This window comes from Leptinotarsa decemlineata, unplaced genomic scaffold (genome assembly GCF_025532065.1).
Source record: "Leptinotarsa decemlineata unplaced genomic scaffold, Ldec_3_MD MMD2_tig00026282_RagTag_RagTag, whole genome shotgun sequence".
Classification (NCBI taxonomy): Eukaryota; Metazoa; Arthropoda; class Insecta; order Coleoptera; family Chrysomelidae; genus Leptinotarsa; species Leptinotarsa decemlineata.
The window spans coordinates 17,404,462-17,426,686 of record NW_027412668.1 but is presented as its reverse complement, the minus strand read 5'-3'; the positions used below and the strand labels follow the sequence as shown (position 1 = coordinate 17,426,686).

At 34.2% G+C, this 22,225-nt stretch overlaps 1 protein-coding gene across 1 annotated transcript in view; it reads right to left on the bottom strand.

Annotated features, from left to right (window-relative positions):
* Positions 1–22,225, bottom strand: part of LOC111511495 (uncharacterized) — a 44,183-nt gene that overhangs the window by 7,019 nt on the left and 14,939 nt on the right. Inside the window, exons 2-3 of the mRNA XM_023167513.2 lie at positions 18,822–18,943; positions 10,039–10,315 (exon numbers count right to left, since the gene is read on the bottom strand). Coding sequence (XP_023023281.2) covers positions 10,039–10,315; positions 18,822–18,869 — 325 coding nt within the window. The 5' untranslated portion in view covers positions 18,870–18,943. The remainder of the gene's footprint in view (positions 1–10,038; positions 10,316–18,821; positions 18,944–22,225) is intronic.

Genomic DNA, 22,225 nt, shown 5'->3' with positions numbered 1-22,225 from the left:
ATTGTGAGATTTTGATCACAAACATCGAATGTGTAATTGTGAATATAATATCTAGATAAATATGGAATGAATTCAGTCATTATTGTTTTCTTCATCATAAAGCTAAAGGAACATTTTCGCTCAAAAGGAGATATTTAAAGGTACGCTTCCAATATAAACACCCATAACAAGACAATTATTTCTAATACTGAAATAAATTGATATTAATTATATTTTTGAGTACAAAAGAAGAAATAGACTGCGTCAGCTGCTGCAGACACCAACTTGGTTGGTGAAATTCGCGTCGAAAAGGATGTTACAATTCTGGTGTTTGGAAAAAGTATTTCTTTTGGATGACCTTCGCAGAGGAAACTCACTCGATGAAGAAATAAATCTGATGGGAAAGGTTTCTAATTCCAAAACTGAATTGGAATCAACACTCTGTACCTGCTCAATAAAATGGGCGAGTCAGTGTATTGAAAATGTAAAATTTTGAAAGAGTTTCAATTTTTCCACTTTCTCATCGAATAAAAGAAGATAAGAAGGAAAACATTGAATAAACCAATATAACTCCCATACAGATGAGTAGATCATGCATAAAAAAATATTCCAGATACCTACAAACTGAAAGAAAAAAATCCATCCGAAATTACTACTCGATTATGAACACTGCATTTTCTCATTATGGTTGTACTGCAAACATTTGTAATGGAAATGAAAGTAATATCATAAATAGCAACGCTATATGACATAATATTGAAAAAACAATTGATATGAAATTTCATTAACAGAAAAAACTCTTATTCTTCAGTTGGACTAAAAATTTCTTGTTAAAATACCACTCCACGAGCATATGAGAAAAAATAAACAACTAGTAGATGGAACAAGAATGTTGGACTGGGTAATATGAAAAGATAGGACAGGGTGAAAAGTCAGACGGCTCCACCGAAAAAAAGGAAAAATTCGGAACATTAGACATAATAATGTCACGATCCAGGATTATGTTGGTTCCATAGATTGGTTTGTTATGTGTCAACATTATTGCGATGTCTCAACAAATTGTTAAAATATCAAATGCCGCTTCTCAGAAACAGTACATTTCAGAGAAAGCTGATTTAATTCAAAAAAGAGCTATGAGCCTGTGACACATCCTAAATATTCTGGATCATTGACAAAAGATTAGGGACTTGACCCCCGCTGCAAATTATTTCACGTAAAGATTAAAACGACATCCCTATTGACATATTCCACTGAAAGTATACGACGACTGATGCCTATTCATTCTAAGATTGGACTGCTGGCCTAATCGATGATGGACTAAACTGTTTTCAAATTTTTTCCATTTGTATAACGATTGCATAATTAAATGGAACTGGCCGATACTTGATGAAAATTCGTAATGAAAAACTAATTATTACAGTTTATTGTATGATTTTACAAAACCCGCGACACGTGTTTCGCTATACAATAGCTTCCTCGAGCATAAACTGGGAGTTATTTAGGAATTACAACCATTTTATACTCTAACCTATTACCTACTCGTCTGCCTAAATCCCTAAATAATGAATCTACCTGATTCAATAATGGCGAATTATTCAATTCAGTTTGATCGTTGAATCTGTTCATTTGCAGGTAAAAATAGTTGGGTATATTTACATATACTTACGAAAAATTTATTGATATAGTTAATGAATTCATACCTGACCTTTTCAGGTAGATTCATTATTATTATTATTTATTCAGTATATTCATTATTCAGTATAAAATGGTTGTAATTTAGAAGGAACTCTCAGTTTATGCTTGAGGAAGCTATTGTACAGCGAAACACGTGTCGCGGTTTTAGTATAACCCTTTATAGTGAAAATCATACAATAAACTGTATCAATTAGTTTTTTATAACGATTTCACTAAGAAGTAAACTCCCAGAGATCGTTTTTCGATTTATTCAGCAGTTCTTGTGAGCTACATAACAAAAAAAATGTGTTCCAACTGAAATAACTAAGGTTTTGACATAAATTATTCGAAAAACTGATTGAGTTCACTGAATATCAAAAATAGGATTTTGATAGTTTCATCATCTTCACAATTAAAAGAATTGTTCTCAGCCTGAAGAAACCTTCACACTGCTTGGCAGCCTTCGTGTTAGTGTGAGATCCGTCACTGCATATAGAACGAACTGTAAATGGAGTTCATACACATTGAATTATACAACGATAATTGTTTTATATTATATTATAACATGCTTGCTAGGATATATCATCTTGGATGATCAACCTTCATGATTGTATACATGGAAATGAATTAACTAATATATTTATTATGGAACACTGTTTTTTTTTTCTACTTAATTAGCATCGAGTTGGATCGACAATTAATGCGTAAATGGAGTATTCAAGGTACGACTAAAGTACTTGGTAGTTGCATTACACGAAACGGATTTCTATGGTCAACAGTAACTTCGGAAATGACTTCATATCATAATCGATCTAATATTTGTTTAGTGTTGGGAAAAGTACAAATTACGTTTTTCATGATAATTTCATAGAACCTTGACGAGAGAATATAGAATGTATCCAAAACAATTACTGTTAGTCTGGGTCAGAAGATCCTTTTTTTGAAACTTTTGTCCAAGGGCACCGGAAATTATGATCCATGGCTCATTCGATTCGGAATGACCTCTAGCTTAAAAAGGGGGTTTGGTTTTTTGCAAATATCTTGGAAAATATTGAAGATATCCGAAATTTGAAGAAAGATCCTTAAAGAGGAGGAAAATTTCACCTCCCGGAACTCTATCCCCAATATTTATAATTATAATTTGGAGGCGAAAATAGCACTAAAAGCTAGCGATGCGCGTTTCGCAGCGTGCGAGAAACATTTTTACATACCTTCTAGACACTTCAAAAAATATCCCCGTTGGGAAAATTGAGAAATTTTGATTTTACACATTGTTATTAAAAATCAAAAACGTTAAAAAGTGAAAAATTCAATTAAAGCAATGAAAAATTTTTTTTTCAATATTCAAAATCATTCGTATTCTTATTATTTGAAGTTACATGAAAATTATTCTTCAATATTTTTAGCTCTCTTTGTTCGAAAAATTGTTATAAACAAATGTATTGTTTACAAGATATTTGAAATTTTTTTGGGTTGATTTTTATCAGTGTTGAATATTATGATTTTAAAGAATAATATAGTTTTTAAAAAGTTTTTTTATTGCTTGAGAACGCATTTGTTTGCTACTAAATATGAATATAAGAAAACGATTTTTTTTAAATTATAACTTCTATTTCTATAAATTGATGGATGTATCCGTTACTACGTGGTAGGAAATCATAATGAAGAAAAGAGAAATAAAACTTTCTATGTTTTTTATTTGTTTTTATTTGGTACTAACGTTTATCGTATACGTTTGAAAATGTCCGTATAGGACGAAACTGCAGTAACGTTAGTTACAAATAAAAGTGGTAAAAAATATAGGAAGTTTCATTTCTCTTTTCTTTATTACTTCTATTTCTCTTTGATATTCTGAAGAAAACTTTTTTAATTTTTATTTTCTTTATATATTTAATAATTAATTTAATTTCTACGATATGTTCATTTTTAAATACTCTCAAAAAAGAGAACAACCATGTGCCACTTTTTGTGTAAAAAAATGTTTCTCTATTTTTTAATTTTTTTTTGATATATTTCTTTTTTTACACAAAAAGTGACACATGGTTTTTTTGTATTATTTGAAAAATATATATCGTAGACATTATTTTGTTTGAAACGAATTGTTTATTGAATGAATAATAAAAAATAGAAAAAAAATTATTCCTCAATATTCATGTTTGGTAGCAAAAAAAATTGTTAATCAACAATAATCAGCAATAAAAACATTTTTTTAATGATTTTGTTTTTAAAAATCATAATAATCATCACTGATGGAAATCCTTCCAAAACAATTCCAAATATTTCATAACTATTTTTTGAACAAATAGAGCTGAATATTATGAACAATCAACATATAAACATTGAATTACATGAAAGAAAAAAATTCTTTCGAAACAAATACTTCTATATGAACACTGAATTATACAGAAGATACTTTTCTCTACTCATTTTGTATTTCAAACATTCGTTGTGGAATAAAAATCAGATATCATTCACATGAGTTCTGCTTTAAATGAACGGTAACAAATTGCACTTACATGGAACATTGTCATCCTCACTGGTATACATCGATATATGTATGTATCCCAAAAATTAATCACTCCTAAAAATGTAAATCCTTCATTTCAAATACAAATTTCAATATTGAAAAAAATATTTTTTTTTCATTGTTTTAATTGAATTTTTCCCTTTTTTACGTCTTTGATTATTGATAAGAGTGGAAAATCAAAATTTTTCAATTTTCCCAACGGGAGTCATTTTTTGAAAGCTTTAAGAAGTGAACAAAATTTGAGGTTTTTAGTTTAAAAATTATCAGGGTTTTTATGTAAATTTGAAACTTGCAAAATTTGTTAACTAACTGAAGTATATATAATAATATAACCACATGAGTCATGGATTTTCGTTCATTCAAGTGTCTAGAAGGTATGTGAGTTTTTATTTCCTAATAATGATATTTGATGTTCAAATTTGATGTTGATTGTTCAAAGGTCCGCATCGGTGAGCGCGTGCGGGACGTGGATTGCCCGTTTCTAGCGCTATTTTCACCTCTAAATTTAAATTATGAATATTGGTGATAGAGGCCCGGGAGGTGGGACTTTTTTTATGAGATTTCCTCCTCTTTAAGAATCTTTTTCCAAATTTCGGATATCTTCAATATTTTCCCAAATATTTGCAAAAAACCAAACTCTCTTTTTTTATAAATTGTTTATAACTTCTGCAATTTTTCGAGCCCCTTTTAATTTTTTTGAAAGAGTAACTAGAGATCACTTCGAATCGAACGAGCCCTGGATCATAGTTTTCGGTGCCCTTGGACAGAAGTTCCAAATACCAGAACTGCCACACTCCTCTCGACACGCGTTTCATCAACCAAGTTCGCGTCTTCAGGAGATGAAGTATGAGTAGACCTTACACTCAAACTGATCTATATTTCTAAAGGATCCCCTTTACTTTCGCTTCCACAGACATATCAATGATTTTGGTTAGAAATTTACGGAAAATTTTTTCGTTGAAGTTCCCTCTAATTTCAACAAAGCGATTCACAGAAATATGTATAACGGTCTGTTTGGAATATAACCTTTGTCACCATCCATAGTTCTAATGCCATACTTTGTTATTCCCAGACTTTCGAAAACATCAAAAAATCTAGTATCAGGTACCGATCTCAACAATTTAACTTATTGAGTGAAACGAGATTTTTCTGATCTCCGAAATCGTATATATGCCATATGTTCTTTGAAAGGAGTATTAATAGCTTGCTCAGTCTGACCGATGTGTCTTAAGAGTTAGTTAACATTTGTTGAAGTGACCAAGAAATTTCAAAGGTTTCTTTCACGTTCAACTTTTCATGGTTTTTACGGAAGAGCAATGAACTTTGAATCACTTTTCATCCTTAATTCCACCTATGACTTCATCTCAGACGTGAGGTGGGAGAGTTTGAGCAGTTGGGTTAGCCATTTAGCAATTTCATAAGTAGGAGAATTTATGGCGGACAAAAATCTGAAACAGATATACTTCCAGTTCAACAGAACAGAATTACTTCCAGTTCAACTGTTTCTACAGACAGCACGAATGCATGCAAAAGAAAAACGCACTGGTCATTTTTTGGCTAATATGGCAAAAAAGAAGTTACATTACATTAGTTAATATAATATAAAATGATTTGAAATTCCTGAAAGAATCGATAAAATTAAAAAGATTAGCTGAAAAAATAAAAATTATCTCGAGCAAGAAAACTGAAATTACCATGAAATAAAATACAAGCAACAATTGAAAACTGAACAATAAACCCGAAGACGATTGTGGATACTAACAATCAAAACGTCGCAATTCTTTTTAATTTAATTAATTATTTCAGGGATTTGGAATCATTTTATATCATATTGGACAATGGAAGTCCAAACTAATGAAATGTAACACACGATATTGTCAACCATCTTCAAACAAACGTTGAAAACCCGGTTTGGACCCAGAAACAAGCGACTTATTCCGAGGATATGAAAATACTGCGGTCAAGCCCACTACAGTCATCACCCGAAGACGTTTGTGGATACTAACAATCAAAACGTTGTGAAGCAACTTGGCTTGAAATCTATATTTCAATTTTCATTTCTTGTTAATTGTTCAATTTTCAATTGTTCATTGTATTTTATTTCATTGTAATTTCAGTTTTTTCGCTTGATATAATTGTAATTTTTTGAGCTAATCGTTCTTACATGGATTTCAAACCATTTTGTATCATATTAGACAATAGAAGTCCGAACTGAAGAAATGTACCATGAAACATTGTCAACCACCTTCAAAAAAAATCAAGTTCACATATGAAATTATATAAGTAAGCTACCATTTTCGTATCTTAGCGATTAGACATGAAATTTCCCCTTAAGTAAAGATATTGAGGAAAATTTTATCAAGGACATAGCTGAAAGTAGATAAGTTGATTAGGAAAAGTAAATTCAGGAAAAATTCTCATAAATCTTCGACTTTTTGAGAAGACACTGATTCAGAGTTCATTGTCCCTTCGTAAGAATCACGATTAGATCACATTTTCAAAAAGTTGAAAGTGATAGTAGCCGTCGAAGCTTCTTGCCCACTTGCACAGACGGGGACAAATAAAAAGAGCTGTGAGGACTATGATTAAAAAAATATATCGGTCAGATTGAGCGAGCTAATAAAACTCGTTTTAAATAACATGACGCATATATTCGATTTCAAAAACCAGAAAAATTTAGTGTCGCTCGACATAACTTTGAGAACGGTCATGGAGTGAATGAAAGCTACCTGAAACTTTTGTTATCGGTACATGACAATAGATTTTTGGATGTTTTCGGAGAACTATGAACAGTGACGAAGGTCCTATTTCAAACAGCTCACTGTTTATCTTTATACGGATTGTTCTGTGAATTCAGCGGGGACTTTCACGAGAAAATTTCTGGATAATATCTACCCGGAATCATTGATATGTATCTGAAAGTCTGTTATATATAAATAGAGAATAACTTGAGAGTTAGGAAATAGTCCACTAAGAGGTAAAGCTCTTGGAAAGTTCAAAGTAACCAAATCTCATAGAGACTGGACGAACTATAAGGAACTCCGTAATTATACCACCGGAGCAATCCGACGTGAAGAAAAAAGCCTATTTAGAATTTGTTTCGAAAAACAGAAATTCCAGTTTGATCTGGGGTACTCTGAAAAAACTTGAAATTTTGAGAAATAAACACAGCCCTAACCTTCCCGTGGATTTATCAGATCTGAATCAAATAAACTCCCACTTCACAAATATTATTCATCCTGCAAAATCTGATCATCATGAAACACTCATTGAAAGATATACTCAGACCTATAAAATGGACCTACCTTGAATTTTCGCAAAATGACAACACTCCAGACTCAACAATACATCAGTGGTATGAAAAGTAACTGTGCTGGATCTGACAGCATTTCTCTCATCATGTTGAAGTATATTGAAAATTATCTTATCAACCACATAACACACATACTCAATTCCTCTAAAGAAACAAATCATTTTCCTTCTGCATGGAAACATGCAATTTACTCCCTTTGCCAAAATGTGAAAATCCAACTGAATTACCTCATTTGAGGCCAATTAGCAAACTGCCTATCCTATCTAAGGTGTTCGAGCGGATTCTGAAAGATCAAATTGATTCTTTTGTATACAATGATAATTAAATATCAAATGTTCAATCTGAATTTCGAACATTCTATAGCACCACCACCGCTCTTGTCAACATCACCCAAGATTCATTCAAAGCAACTGATAATAATGAAGTAACTGCCATGGTACTCTTGGACTACAGTAAAGCATTCGATTCATTAGACCACAATATTCTGTGTAGGAAAATGTCATTTCTCGGATTTAGTGAAAGGACTGTAGATCTATTGAAAAGTTACCTCAGAAATCGGACTCAGTCAGTATGTCTGGATGGAAAGTGTTTTATTGCTTTACCTGTTGACTATGGAGTACCTCAGGGCTCCACAGTCAACCTTGGCTCCATTCTGTTTTCTTTCTATATATCTAACTTCCATAAAATAACTGATCATTGCACAGTTCTTCATTATGCAGATGACATTCAGTTATATTATCGATTTTCTCCAAGTAACTGGCAGGTGGCAATGAAAAAAATTAACAGCGATCTACAAAAGTTACTGTATCTATCTATAGCCCATAACCTAAAATTGAATTCTAAAAAATCTCAGCTGATACTTTTTGGCCCGAAACACAAAAGGAAGAATTGAAATCGAACTTGGGCAAGACTTACTACAAATAATTACAGAAAGCAAGATGCTGATCTGAGATTTCACAAACATATAAATTCAGTTTGTCGTAGCTTGTACAGTATCTCACGTCAACTCTATCAAAGTAGAGATATTAACACTTCCAAATTGAAGTTGAAACTTTGCGAAACCTTCATATTGTCTAGATTAGCATATTGCGATATAATCTACGGACCTGCTTTGATACAAACTGATGTAAATCGCTCACAATAAATACAAAACAATTGCATTCGTCTTTCTTATGGTGTGAGAAAATTCGACCATATATCCTCCAAGTTCGAGAAGTCAGGTTGGTTACCGATTGCTAGAACCTGGCATTTCATTTACAAAGAGCCAAATTATATTCATGAAAGATATAAAACTTTCAAATCTCATAATAATTCGAGGATACGAAACTCGCGTCGAGGAGAGGGTTTCATTTCTGGTGTTTGGCAACAGTGTCAGTTTTGGATTAAATTTACTCCAGAGGTTACAGTTCTACCTTTCATTTCGATATACAATGTGTTTACGCAGGAGTGAAAGATAAAAAATACATTATGAGAGGGAATTGATCAGTACTTGATGAAAATTAATTTCGGTTTTGAAATTATACTTCATTGTGATATTTCCACTTGACACTTCACAAAACGATTTAGAAATAAAGTTGTAATTTCAGGTAATCTATAGAATGGATACAAAATGATTATCAAGAAATAAAAATCAATTCAGGGAAGAAGAAACGAAACTGAAATTTTAACGTCATTCAAAAAATGAAGTCACAAAATGCTGAACATGATGAACAATTGATTATAAATTACTTTTGAATAAATCAATTTGTAGCGTGGAGTGAAGAAATCGAATAACAGAACATACTTCGTTAAAAAGTTTCAATGGTGAAGGAGGAAGATTATCAGATTATTATCAGATCAGGTCAAGAGAATTTACTCTAGCTTTAAAGAGACATATTGAGAAACAAAATGAATATAATAATATAAAGAATGATTGAAGAAGAAGAAGCTCATTAATAATAAAATGAATTACGTAACACGAAGCTCAAAAAGAACACTTCAGTAAATATTGAAGATGGAAAAGGAACATTGTTACCAATGTGTGCATAGTAGTTCAACAAATTTGGAGAAGATATTTTGGAAGCTACTTGTAAATCCTTTAGAAACACTAAACTCGAATTCAATATAGACATTGCAGTATTATAGTAAAATATAGTCGAAAAAATCTGATAGATCTGCACATCTGCCTCCTATTCTATACAAAACAGCAGACCATATTTGCAATGTAGGTAATATGATCTCAGTAGAAGTAACTAGGTTGATAAAAATTGTCATTATCCTTTGTTTTCATTTATTCTCCATTCCCCTTTGTTTTTATATCATTTATATGCGGTATAAGAAAGAGGGTTTTCTCCTGACTGTTTCAAATCTCTTTCGCTAAGAAAATGCTCATGAGGGAAGTATGAAACAGTAATTATATATTCTCATTTACTCATCATTTTGACGCAACAAATGGTTTATACAACTTCAAACACTTCAACATAATCAAAAACATCTCAAAGAACTGAACTTCTTGGTTGGGAAGTGTATTTCAAAATAATATAAGACGAATAAAACTGACACTCACCCATGACAACGAAAAGTACTGCTCCCAGTCCAAGGAGTATATATTCCGTTATTCTTTTTGAGGTGGGTATTTCTCCTGCAATATGTCCTATCAACAAGGCAGTAGTGATGATGAAGTAACCTCCATAGGTTGTGTCAGCTACTGATGCTCCAACTCGACTCCAAGTAATGTTGTTGAGTAGGCTCCATTCTCTGGATATTTTTTGTAAGTAAAGGAACACTCTGGATGCTTCGTCGTCGGTCACTCTTTTGAATATCAAACATACCCCCACCAAAATCTTGTGAACAGAAAGATTTGTGATAATGGTTTGTAGATGAAAAATGTTTCTATTTGGAGAAATGGATGAAACAAATACTGAAGAAATGAGTCTTTTGTAATTGTTAATAATGCTATAAATCCAAAATAAATTGTAATACGTGATTTTTTTAAAGTTTTTATTATTTGCTGGTCCCAGTTCAACCGCGCGAAAGCAGAATAAAAATAAATTGAAAAAGCCAAAAAAAAACAAGAGAACAAGATTATAGATACCACTTACAATGATTTGCTGATAAATCCTTATGAAAAATTGTTCTGCACGACAACTTTCTTGTGTCATTAAAATGTTGTAGTTATAAAAGATTTTTAAAAGGATGGGATTTCATCATATGAGGAGAATATTCAATTATACCCGCTATATTTTCTGATCATTGTGAATAGACAGTTTACTGAGGTTTTGCGATCCAATCAGGAAATAAAAATTATTTATTCATTTTCACCAAAAGGTTCACGCCGGTCAGGATGTTTCCACGAAAGCTTCGATATTAATGACTAATAGCCGTGATGTGAGTGATCAATGGTCCGAAGAATACCGTGCTCTGAGTAGACGAAGATGGTCAGGCTTCTGCATTGTTCTATTATGTTTATCTATGGAGGGTAGCGTTTCATCAAGGACTACATTGTACAGAAGAACCATCAAAACAGAGTGGTCTGGATATAGTCTGCGCAATTTTGAAATAAGGCCTCGATCGTCTCACTCGCAGCTGAAAGCTGCACTATTGATATCGTCCATCGGCCATCCAAAAATTATATCAAATACAGCGACTGGCTTGTTTGAACATCACATGAGCCATGAGAACAACACCAACCGCGGCAATGGAATTAATCACGGGTCTGACCCCTCTGGATTCGTACGTTAAGGGGTTGCGTTAATGGCCATGGTACGATTGCACACGGCTGGTGTAAACCTTCAAGTAGGAATGGGTCAGTTGAGGCTGGACCTATGGCAGGAAGCGCTCACTGCGCAACCTCTGCTGCAGGCAACAAGCGATGCAATTGAACCCAGGTTTGTGTTTAATTAACCCTATAAAATACAAATTAGGCAGATGATACAAATGCAATACGGATTTATACAGATGGCTCAAAAACCAAAGAAGGCTCAGGGTGTGGAGTGTACTCCAGATCACTAAGCCTAAAAATTAAGTGGGGAATGGGAAGAAATACTAGCGTGGTCCAAACAGAACTGGCTGGTATCTCAATCGCCACAAAGGAAATAACCAAGAAAGAAATCTGCACTGACAGCAGACAAGCCCTATTAGCCTTGAACAGACAACGTATAACCTCAGGGCTAGTACTAGAGTGTCACCAAGATTCAGCCAAAGCCTCGGTAGATAATAACATTATCCTGAGGTGGGTTAAAGGGCACGACAGGAGTAAAGGTAATCGCATCGCCGACTCTTTAGCCAAGGAAGCGGCTGGACTAAGAATTTTAGGACCCAGTGGCACCTACGGCCTGATGACTTTGACAATTGCGGAACTAGTCAAATGTTACACCCATGCTCAATCCTTAAAGAGATGGGATGAAATCAAAGGATGTAAGCTTGCCAGGATCACCTTGGGCGACCCTGGGAAGCAGGTGCCGAAGAAATATCTGGCGATGACCAGGAAAAATTTACGCTTAACAGTAGGATTTCTGACTGGCTACTATCAACTAAGGAAACACCTCCACAATTTGGGGCTAGTGGACACTCCTCCATGCAGGATGAGGAAGATGAGACTGTCAGGCATGTCCTGTGCGAGTGCCAGGAGTTATCGTCAATAAAAGAGTGTGTGTTCGGTGAGTCTTGGCCTACACCTGCCGATATAAAGGAGATGTCTCTCAGTGACCTGCCCACCTTCCTGGAAAGGACAGGAGGGCCACATGTACAATGGGTCACATGTGGCCTAAGTGATGTGGGCCTACACTCACCCTCCCTACTCTACAGATACAGATTTAAATACCGTGCTCCGAGTAGACGCAAGATGGTCAGGCTTCTGCATTGTTCTATTATGTTTATCTATGGAGGTTAGCGTTTCATCAAAGACTACATTGTACAGAAGAACCATTAAAACAAAGTGGTCTGGATAGAGTCTGCGCAATTTTGAAATAAGGCCTCGTTATTTAATTTGGTTTTTCTCATCTTCTCGAAAGAAGATCGTCTCAATCGCAGCTAAAAGCTGCGCAATTGATATCGTCCAACTTTGATGATCGGAGAGGATTACATCAAGCTTGATTCGTTGTATCAGGCTAGGAGTGGAGAGTGAATAGTTCCAATCAATTGAAGAAAACAAAATTCGAGCTGGTAGGCTGTGGATCATTCACTTTAATAAGCTAAAGCCTACATTATTTTGGAGAAAACCTCAAGTATCGGTTTATCCTTGTGTAGAGGCGAGAGTAAAGTGGTCTCTGTGGTTTCATGTAGGGATTTTGCTGAATGAGTTGCAACCCAACGATAAAGTTGGGGTCACTCCGTTCAATGTTTTAAAGCTAAACCAAGTTCAAAGAAAAGCTCCAATTCCTACCCTCTCCTAGCCGCTGATCATGCATCATGATCACGTTTCAACTGACAGATGTTACGATGAAACGAGCAGCAATATTTTGTTTAGAGAGCCTCACTTCTTGGTCGAGTGTCGTAAGCGAACCGAGGATTACCGAGGTTTTATCCTCCAACGGGTTGGACTATAGATAGTGAACATCGATCGTCTGTCAAAGCGAACCAAGGATTACCGATGTTTTATCTTCCAACGGGTTGGATTATAGGAGGTGAACATCGATCGTCTGTCCTCTGGGTTCAAACCACCGGATCACACAGCGGTCAATTGAATGAGTGGAGCAAATCACTCAGCCAACCAAACCGACTACCATCGACAGGAAGTTCAACTCTCTTTGGCACTCTCTGCTCATATATCCGTTGAAATATCAGATGCCGTGAACAACTCAATCTCGTAACACGAATTCAAGCATGTTATCAGTCTGTAATTCTTCGGATTCGACATGTCTCTTATTTAGGGAATGATACCCCTCTCTTGAGGAGACGACTCAGTCGTTTCCTGGCTGCACCACCAAACCTTTTTTTTAGGTTCAGTTATTGGATCAGGAGTTGGAGTGTTGAGAAGCTCTCGCTCCTGATCTTAATTTACAGGAAGGTCATCCATCTCCTCTGTAGACACAGCGTAAGAAAACATTTTTAAGTTTACTCTGTCCATAAAAGTCCTACGAGAAGCTAGGGGAAGAAGGTCAATCACAGCAGAGCCCCGCATTACCGTAACAAGGCGATGCTAAGACGAGACGGCGCCGCAACAGGGCTACGTGGAAGCAGGCATCCGATGGCTGGTTTGCTCAACCCCCACATAACAAGCTAGGTCGACCGGTACTGGTAGTTTCTTTTTCCACCTGCGTTAGGGCTTATTTCAGGACGAAATAAGCAATGAGGAATGTCGCGAGACTTCTTGCTCGTCTCACTAGTGACTTTTCAACCTTCACTAGTATTTGTATTCAATCGAAACAGTACCACTTGGTGGTTACCAATACTCCCCGAATCTAAGTGTGGTGGACAAATCTTAGTATCGCTGCTATTCGCCGCACCGTAGACGTGAACGTTTTATTAGCTGCCATATAGTCCGTCACAGATTGTGTCCAACTTGTATATTCGCCATTGTACATGACGGTAGATATCCGCCTCGTCTCAAAGAATATCACAAACTTCCGCATCCAAGGGAGCCAGTTGTGGCATCAGGATCCTAATTTTATGAGCCTTTGTGTTCCTATTGTCTCCTTCTCAACCTCGCCAATTGCCTTTTCTACCTTTTGGTAGTTGGAGAGGAGCTACAATAACACGTAAACGAAGATAGACTACATAATCCCTCAGATTTTATCCGGATGTGTTTCACATAATAGAGCTTTTCTTTTTTTTTTCTAAAAGACATTACAACGCATTGGTCAAAGACGAAATGGACTTGTTTAAGTTTGACGATAGTCATGTCACGAAGTGTTCTGGCGATGTTTTGAATTTATTGGGGCCTCTGGAGACACCCTACATTTTGTTTAATGAAAGAGAGGACATTGGCAGATCAAGATATTCAGATGATGTGGTGCTGCAGGTTTTTCCGGGTGTTCCTGCAGCTGAAAAATCAAATTTCATAATTTGTATTACTTTCTTCTTCAATATAACTTCCCTAAAATTATTTTTCGAAAAAGAAATTGACGTGTCTTTCCGATTTTCATAATCTTCTGAACTGAAAATACTAGGTGTGGGAAGGTTTCAAATGAAGACTGTGAATTTGGTATGATTTTGTGAATTTTTTTTCCATTATGAATTTTCCAGTACATCAGACACACCTATATTTGTTGAATTAATTTCCATTGGAAGTTATGGAAATATTATACGCAGTTGATGATTAATAAAATATTGTTTTCTTCATTCAAAGCTCTACTTTAACGAGAACGAATGAAAATAACCAACAAATTACAAACCTCTAGGTATAAATAATCATATTTGAAAGATTGTCATGTCATTTATTGCATTCTTTTCAATTAAACTCTTTAATCACATTATTTGGACTTAACTCTATCATCAAACAATTCTTGTGTTATTGTCGTGTGAAGTAGGTGAGTGCAGAATCGGATATTTCTGAATAAAAATAATTTCCTTTCTGTCCAGTTAATCCTTGATATAATACGAATAAAAGAATTCCTTCAGAGAACAGTGTCCAGTGTTCATGGTTTAATCAATAATTTAAAATCACGATTAGATATACATCATAAAGCGTGTCCAAATCAGTTTCTTGAGAAAGTTTTCAGCTCACTTATACTTTTATTCAAACTAGTATTACGAATCGTTTAACATGGGAATATGCACTTTTTCTCTCTGGAAAAATAAGTTGAGAAAATGGTTCGTGGGGTAGAATTATTTTATCCGACTGTTGAGATACATTTTTTTATTGATCCTACCTAATTTCTCTTCCGCGGTATTTCTTGACAGAACTATTCAATTAGTTTTATGAAATAATGATAAATTACTTCCTTCAGTTCATATGCAATTAGAATTACGGGGTGATTCACTAATGAAGAAAAAAAGAAAGATAGAAAAGCGTAGCTCATTAAAATGGTTATGAATTCAAAAGTATAACTAGTATTCTCAATTTCGAACAAAAAATAATGATATACAAAAGTTTGGTAGAATCACATCTGAATTATGGCATCATTAGCTGGGGCGGAGCCTCCAAAACCCATCTGCATTCCCTTGAGGTAATGCAAAAACGCTTTCTTAGATGTATTCTGCATAGATACTATACCTACCCAAGCCACCTCCTATACGAAGAATCCGAAATATTCGATCCAAGGCAGCTTTTTTTTATTAGTATAACCACAGCCCAATATATGCATAGAAATTAATTGATCATTTTAGACCATAAATATAACACCCGTTACAAAAAAACTATGGTGATACCAGTCATGAAAAAAACAGTACGTCAAAAAAATTATCGATACTTAGGCCCAAAACTGTTCAGCTCATTACCGATAAACCTGAAATGCGTGACAAATCCAAAAATGTAAAAAAAAACTCAAAAAATATATCTAACCGTGAATAGCTGGAAAAATAGAGCATCAACACGATATTTTTCAAGCTTCAATGTAGTACATCTTCCAAATAAATCTCTCTTCAACTGATACAGGGTGTAACTGAATAAGGAGGTGATTCCCCATCGAAAAAAAGAAAGGATCTTTCATATAAAGAAACTCCATTGGAGCATTCCTTGTTAAGATATAGCCCCTTAAAGGGGTACATAAAATGTTTTATAACATTTTTTCACAAGCACTGAAAAAGTTACAATATTGAAATTAACCAAAAAGAGACTTAGCTAGTAATTTATTTAGTTTACCCCTTGGTTGTAAGGGGTGGAAAACGCAACCTCTAAAATTTATTTCCAATGTAACTTTTTGTCTCATTATTTGTTTACCATTAAAAATCCATTTTCGATAGCCTGTTTCATTCTAAACAAAAAATGTCTCTTGGGTTTTTTGACCAAAATGAACCAGTTCGCAGCAAAAAATTATTTTACGAACAACTACAGAGATACATCGTCATAAATGCGAACTTGATTCATTATTATTTTATAGTTAGTAGTTGAACGATTGAAGGGTAATAAACAAAACTAGTTTCTTAATAACAAAACACACAACATGTAGAAATCATAGTAAATGTTCAATATGTCGCCTGTGTCTAGACGTCGGCGCATTTAGCCACGTATTCGCTCAAATATTCCTGGAGTCTCTCTGAGTACCCTGCACGCATCGATGATGCGGTTTCTTAAGGCCTCTACATCGCGAACAGGAGTACGATAAACCAAATGCTGTAAATGACCCCAAATAGAGGAATCGTAAGGATTGAAATCCGGGGATCGAGCGGTCCAGTTCTGTGGTCCTCCTCGACCTATCCACTGTTTTGCATATGTTTCAGTTAAATGCTGACGTGCTACTTGACCAAAATGGGCGGGAGCCTCATCAAGCATAAAAAAATATTCCTTCTGACGCCCAAAGGAACTTTCTTCAGCAGTACTGGATGCACTTTTCTTAAAAATTGAACGTATGCCTCACCATTCAATCGAGGAGGTAGAAAATGAGGCCCAATTAAATCATCCCCAATAACTCCGAGCCACACGTTAAGAGAAAACTGTTCTTGGTGGTTAGTTTCGACAATAGCGTGAGGCTTTTCATAAGCCCATATGTGTTAATTATGAAAATTAATAATTTCGTCCCGAGAAAAACTACATTCGCCTGTGAATTCTATCGTCTTCAGAAAGTCACAATTTCTTCTAATCATTTCCAGCATCCAATTGCAAAATTCAAAAGGGTTCGGAAAGTCTCGCGGTAACAGTACCTGTAATCGTTGCAGATGGTAAGGGTATAAGAGTTGTTCCTTTAAAATTCTAAATACTGTAATATGATTAACATTTAGCTGAAAAGCAATCTAGTACTGGTAGTAGGTTGTTCTTCAATCAAATCAAGTAATGCTTCCTCGAGCTGTGGTATTCGTACTTCTCGATGGCGTCCACAATTTGGCGTTCTTTTGTCAAATGAACCATATTCTCGTAATCGTTGATGAAGTCAAGCACATATTCTATGTGAAGGATGCTGCCATTGAGGATACATTTCAGCATATCTTCCAGAAGCTTCTAACCCATTCCCCTGCGACAGACCGTAATCATAATGCATATCAGCCATTTCCCCATTTGTGTATGCCATTTTAATAACAAGTGAATTATTAAAGTAACAAATTAAGAACAGAACAACACACAATTAGTATTAATTCAATTTCGAAAATTCACAAACTGACAGCGTCATACCAATTCAATTGTCACTATCGCTAATAGCCACCTACTAGATAGATTAGTATCGTATTTTCGCATTTATGACGATGTATCTCTATAGTTGTTCCTAAAATAATTTTTTGCTGCGAACTTGTTTATTTTGGGCAAAAAACCCAAGAGACATTTTTTGTTCAGAATGAAACAGGCTATCGGAAATAAATTTTCAAATGGTAAACAAACAATAAGACAAAAAGCTACATTGGAAATAAGTTTTAGGGGTTGCGTTTTCCACCCCTTACAACCATGGGGTAAACCAAATAAATTTCTGGCTAAGTGTCTTTTTGGTAGTAAAAACGTCAGTTTAATTTCAATATTGTAACTTCTTTAGTGCTTGTGAAAAAATTGTTATACAAATTTTATGTACCCCCTTTAAGGGGCTGTATCTTAACAAGGGATGCTCCAATGAAATTTCTTTATATGAAAGATCCCATCTTTTTTTTCGATGAGGAATCACCTCCTTGAATGTTTACACTTATTCAGTAACACCCTGTATAATGAGTCAGTATCATGAATTCCAAAATGGTTGCGTCATGTATGTTCATCTTGATATTACGACTTCTGAGTTCTCTATGTGTTCTATACCATGTACATGCAATATAAATTTTATCATGATAATTATTTCTAAATATGTAGTCTACCATATTGTGTCACTAACAAAGTATGTTTTAATTAATGTAATCGCTTCCTTATACAATTTTTTATCCCTATATGTAACAATATGAATACAATATCTCTATTACTGTTTTCCATTACGCCACGTATATTCTTTCCCATTTCACGATCTTGTGAGTCATTTATATCGAGTATATGTGCTATCATCCGACTATCATAATGTGAATAAGTTATTCTTAATTTGAATCTACTGTACCATGTCCATTAATCTATATACCTATATAACTTGAAATCGTTCCCATACAAACAACTTTAAATTACATATATATATATATTTTCCTTCCTCACACACAAGCAATTCACTGCTTCGTAAGTTCTTGTTTTGTTTTATTCATATATTGTCTGAATGAATTGTATTGATACTTTAAGTATTGATTAAGTATTGATACTCTCCAAAGCAAGATTGGTTAACATAGCTCTAAATAAATAGAATATTTTTGACTCACAACTTCGAATATTTTTAGCACTGTCCATCTATTGAACTGGGCTCCCATTTCATTTATTGCCCCAAACCATATCTTCCCTCTTGGTATCTCTCAAGTAAGTAAGTAAGTAAGAAGTATTGAACCTGAAACAAAATATCTTATATTAGTGAAATGGGCAATGAAAGGTTAATGAAAATACACTGTAATGCCATATCTTACTAATCTTGAAACTGTCTGAAGAAACAGTTGTACGAGTATACACTGGGTGATTACAGAACGCATCAATATAACTTCATCAACTTCAATGAAGAACTGAAAATTCTTCCAAATGAGCTATCACGCGCATCCATGTTTCATATTTGAAATCTTCAAAGGGATGTTGTCACTCCGAGGGGATTGAAGGAGTAGTACAAAATTATAATTGTTATTTGAGAATTCAAAATTGACGTTTTTCTAGAATGTTTAATGATATTGATTACTAGCAGTCCAATACAGCTCTGCCTGGGTAGCCAAACATATACGCCTACATTTTTTTTGTCATAGTTTTGCATCAACTTGTAACTTATAATAATGGCTTCTGATAGAACTCACCCATAAAAAAGGATACTCACAACTATCGATTTTAATTTAGAAGTAGGTTAGAACCTATCCATCTATAGTCAACAAAGAAAAAATACAACCTCGACCTTCGAAGTCATTCACTACGTATAACAAAACTAACGCAATTGAAGTTTACAGTAAAATGGACTAACGGGGTCTCTCAGTCAAAAAATCAAAAATAAAAACTCTGCTCTACTTTGCCAAGCTTTCGCTTTTAGTGAGAAGCTTCTTCAGGGCCTATAATGTATTGAGTTGTGGTTTTTTTGACAATGAATTACATTACAAATCATACTTACAAGTAAAAATGAGTAAAAACAATGAATTGAACATATAAATCGACGAAAGAAAGTTGAACATTAATGAATTTTTTTGATTTGACAAATGTCATACCTTCATATTAATGTCATTTTTCAATGGGCATGATGATTTGATAATCTTTGACTCTAAAGGAAAAGTTGATTGATACAATTTTCATTATTATCATTATGTTTTTTGATGTAGTTCCAATAAGTTACTGTATGTATTGCTGAGAATATCAATGTCAATTCTCTTATTCATACAATCAGAAGACTTATTACAATTTCAAGGAAAAGGCGTTTGGAAATATTTTTTTCTGTATGTAAAACTTTGATATGAGAGTAATTTGGTTCATGTTCTATTTCTATAGAATGTTGGGCTAGTGCACATGCTTTTTTATTGAACTTCATATCACTTTTATGTGAAGTTACTCTATCTTTAAGAATTCTAGATATTGTTCCAATATAATCAAATTTACAATTGTTACAAGGAATGTTATAAATCACATTTGAAGCAGTCACTATTTGTTATGGATAGGGAAAACATAAAATATAAACTCTTTTCTATTCAGGTATTATCCAATAATGATAATGAAAGTAATACATTGAATTTTATAATTGTATTCATCATCAAGTTCAACACTCGAATGCATTCATAACTGTTGTATTTTTCCTGTATAGAGTAAAATGTGCAGACAGACATAGGTGGCGAAAACATTCTATTTGATTATTCCAATAATTACGAATATATGCTTGATTTTATGCTTTACAGTGGACTCACTGTATGTATCAACTATCACAGGCTCTCTGTGTCTATTAGTAACGGAAAATATTTTCCATCCATATTGTGTAAGAAACTTGAATGGGGTGGTTTTAACCATAGTTCGGTATTATAAATGAGAAGCTTTCTTTCTGAAAGGATCCAAACTGTTCACCTTGATGGTAATCTCTCAATTGCAATTTTTTAAAACTCTGGTGTACCTCAAGACTCTGTCCTTAGACCCCTCCTTTTTTAAATTTATATTAGCGACTTCCATGAATTTGTCTTTTGCAGGAAAATACATCACTTCACCGATGATACACAATTGTACTGTTCGTTCAATTTCACAGATAATATTAATAAAAATCTCCAATCACTGTATGACGTATCTTGTGTAAATAACCTAAGCATTGAACCAAAAAGATCTCAGGTCATGTTATTTGGTCCTAAAACTGAACGAAATGAGGTGTGTGAATCTGCGATCTGCGATCCATATCTATAACAATAAAATACATTTCGTGAATGAATATAAAACTTTAGGCTTATGGCTAGATACAAGCCTGAGGTTCTCTGTCATGTAAGTCATTTATGTAGGTCTTCATTAATTTTTTTAAGACAACTTTACCCTAGTAGACACGATCATATATATGGTCCTGCTTTAAAACAAGTAGATATGTTATGCGACTCCAACTTATACAAAACTGTTATCAGGTTCTCCTATGGATATGGCATTCGTAAGTAAAAGTATTGGTACCTCCTCTCAAGACTCTGGCTAGCTTTCATTGAAGCATTTAAGAGAATTCCACTTACTCACTTTCACAAACAAAATTCTTTTGTCGGGATATCTCCCTCATCTTATAATCTGATATCGCTATCGCATAGTTGTTTTTCTGGCAATAAGCGTACTTCACTCATTCCCAGGTTGAAAAGATTGTTTCTCGCAAGGCAAGGATATCATGGCGCGACGTATATATTTCTATTTAGGCTACCCCCACATAATGGCGCAGGCAAACTATTTGATCTGAATACCCCCACATAACGCCGCAGGCAAACTATTTGATCTGAATACTTAGTTACTTTTATTATCAGTATTACTCCACTTTTGTTTTTTTTTTAATATTCTCTTCGTCTGTGCTATACATTTAAGATAAGAAAAATGAACTCTCCATACGAGGTTGGGTTTGGCTGAACCTCGCCAGTTCATCATTAATATGAATTGTCTATTATTCTTCGAATGAATGTTTTTGGAAAGTTAATGAATAAAGACATGTTATTATAACTATTATTATTAAAACCCTCAACTGGAGTTTTTCTTGGTTCCAACCATTGAATCAGTCATTATTCATTTATCGAAAGAGGAAACAGGGAATATAAACTCATTATTATTCAGGTCTTATCCAATAATAATAAAGAAAATAATACATTCAATTATGTCGTTACATTTATCATCGAGTTTACCATTCGTGTGCATTGATAACTGGTTTCTTTTTCACTTATACAGTAAGTTGTACAAGCCCTGAAAATGAACTTTGATATATTTTTTCAACTGCACTGGAATCGCAAGCTCAATTCCAATTGGCGGCTGATTATTCATTTGAGAATGAAGAAAAATTATACGTATTGAAATAAATTGCATGGTAAATATTTATGTACCAATTCAAAATGAATTCAATATCTTTTTGCGTTTTACCAAAGTGATCCTAATTTATTTATTGCTGTGTAGTTTATTGAACACTAAATAATTGTAATCTCTGAACTCTGAGTTACTA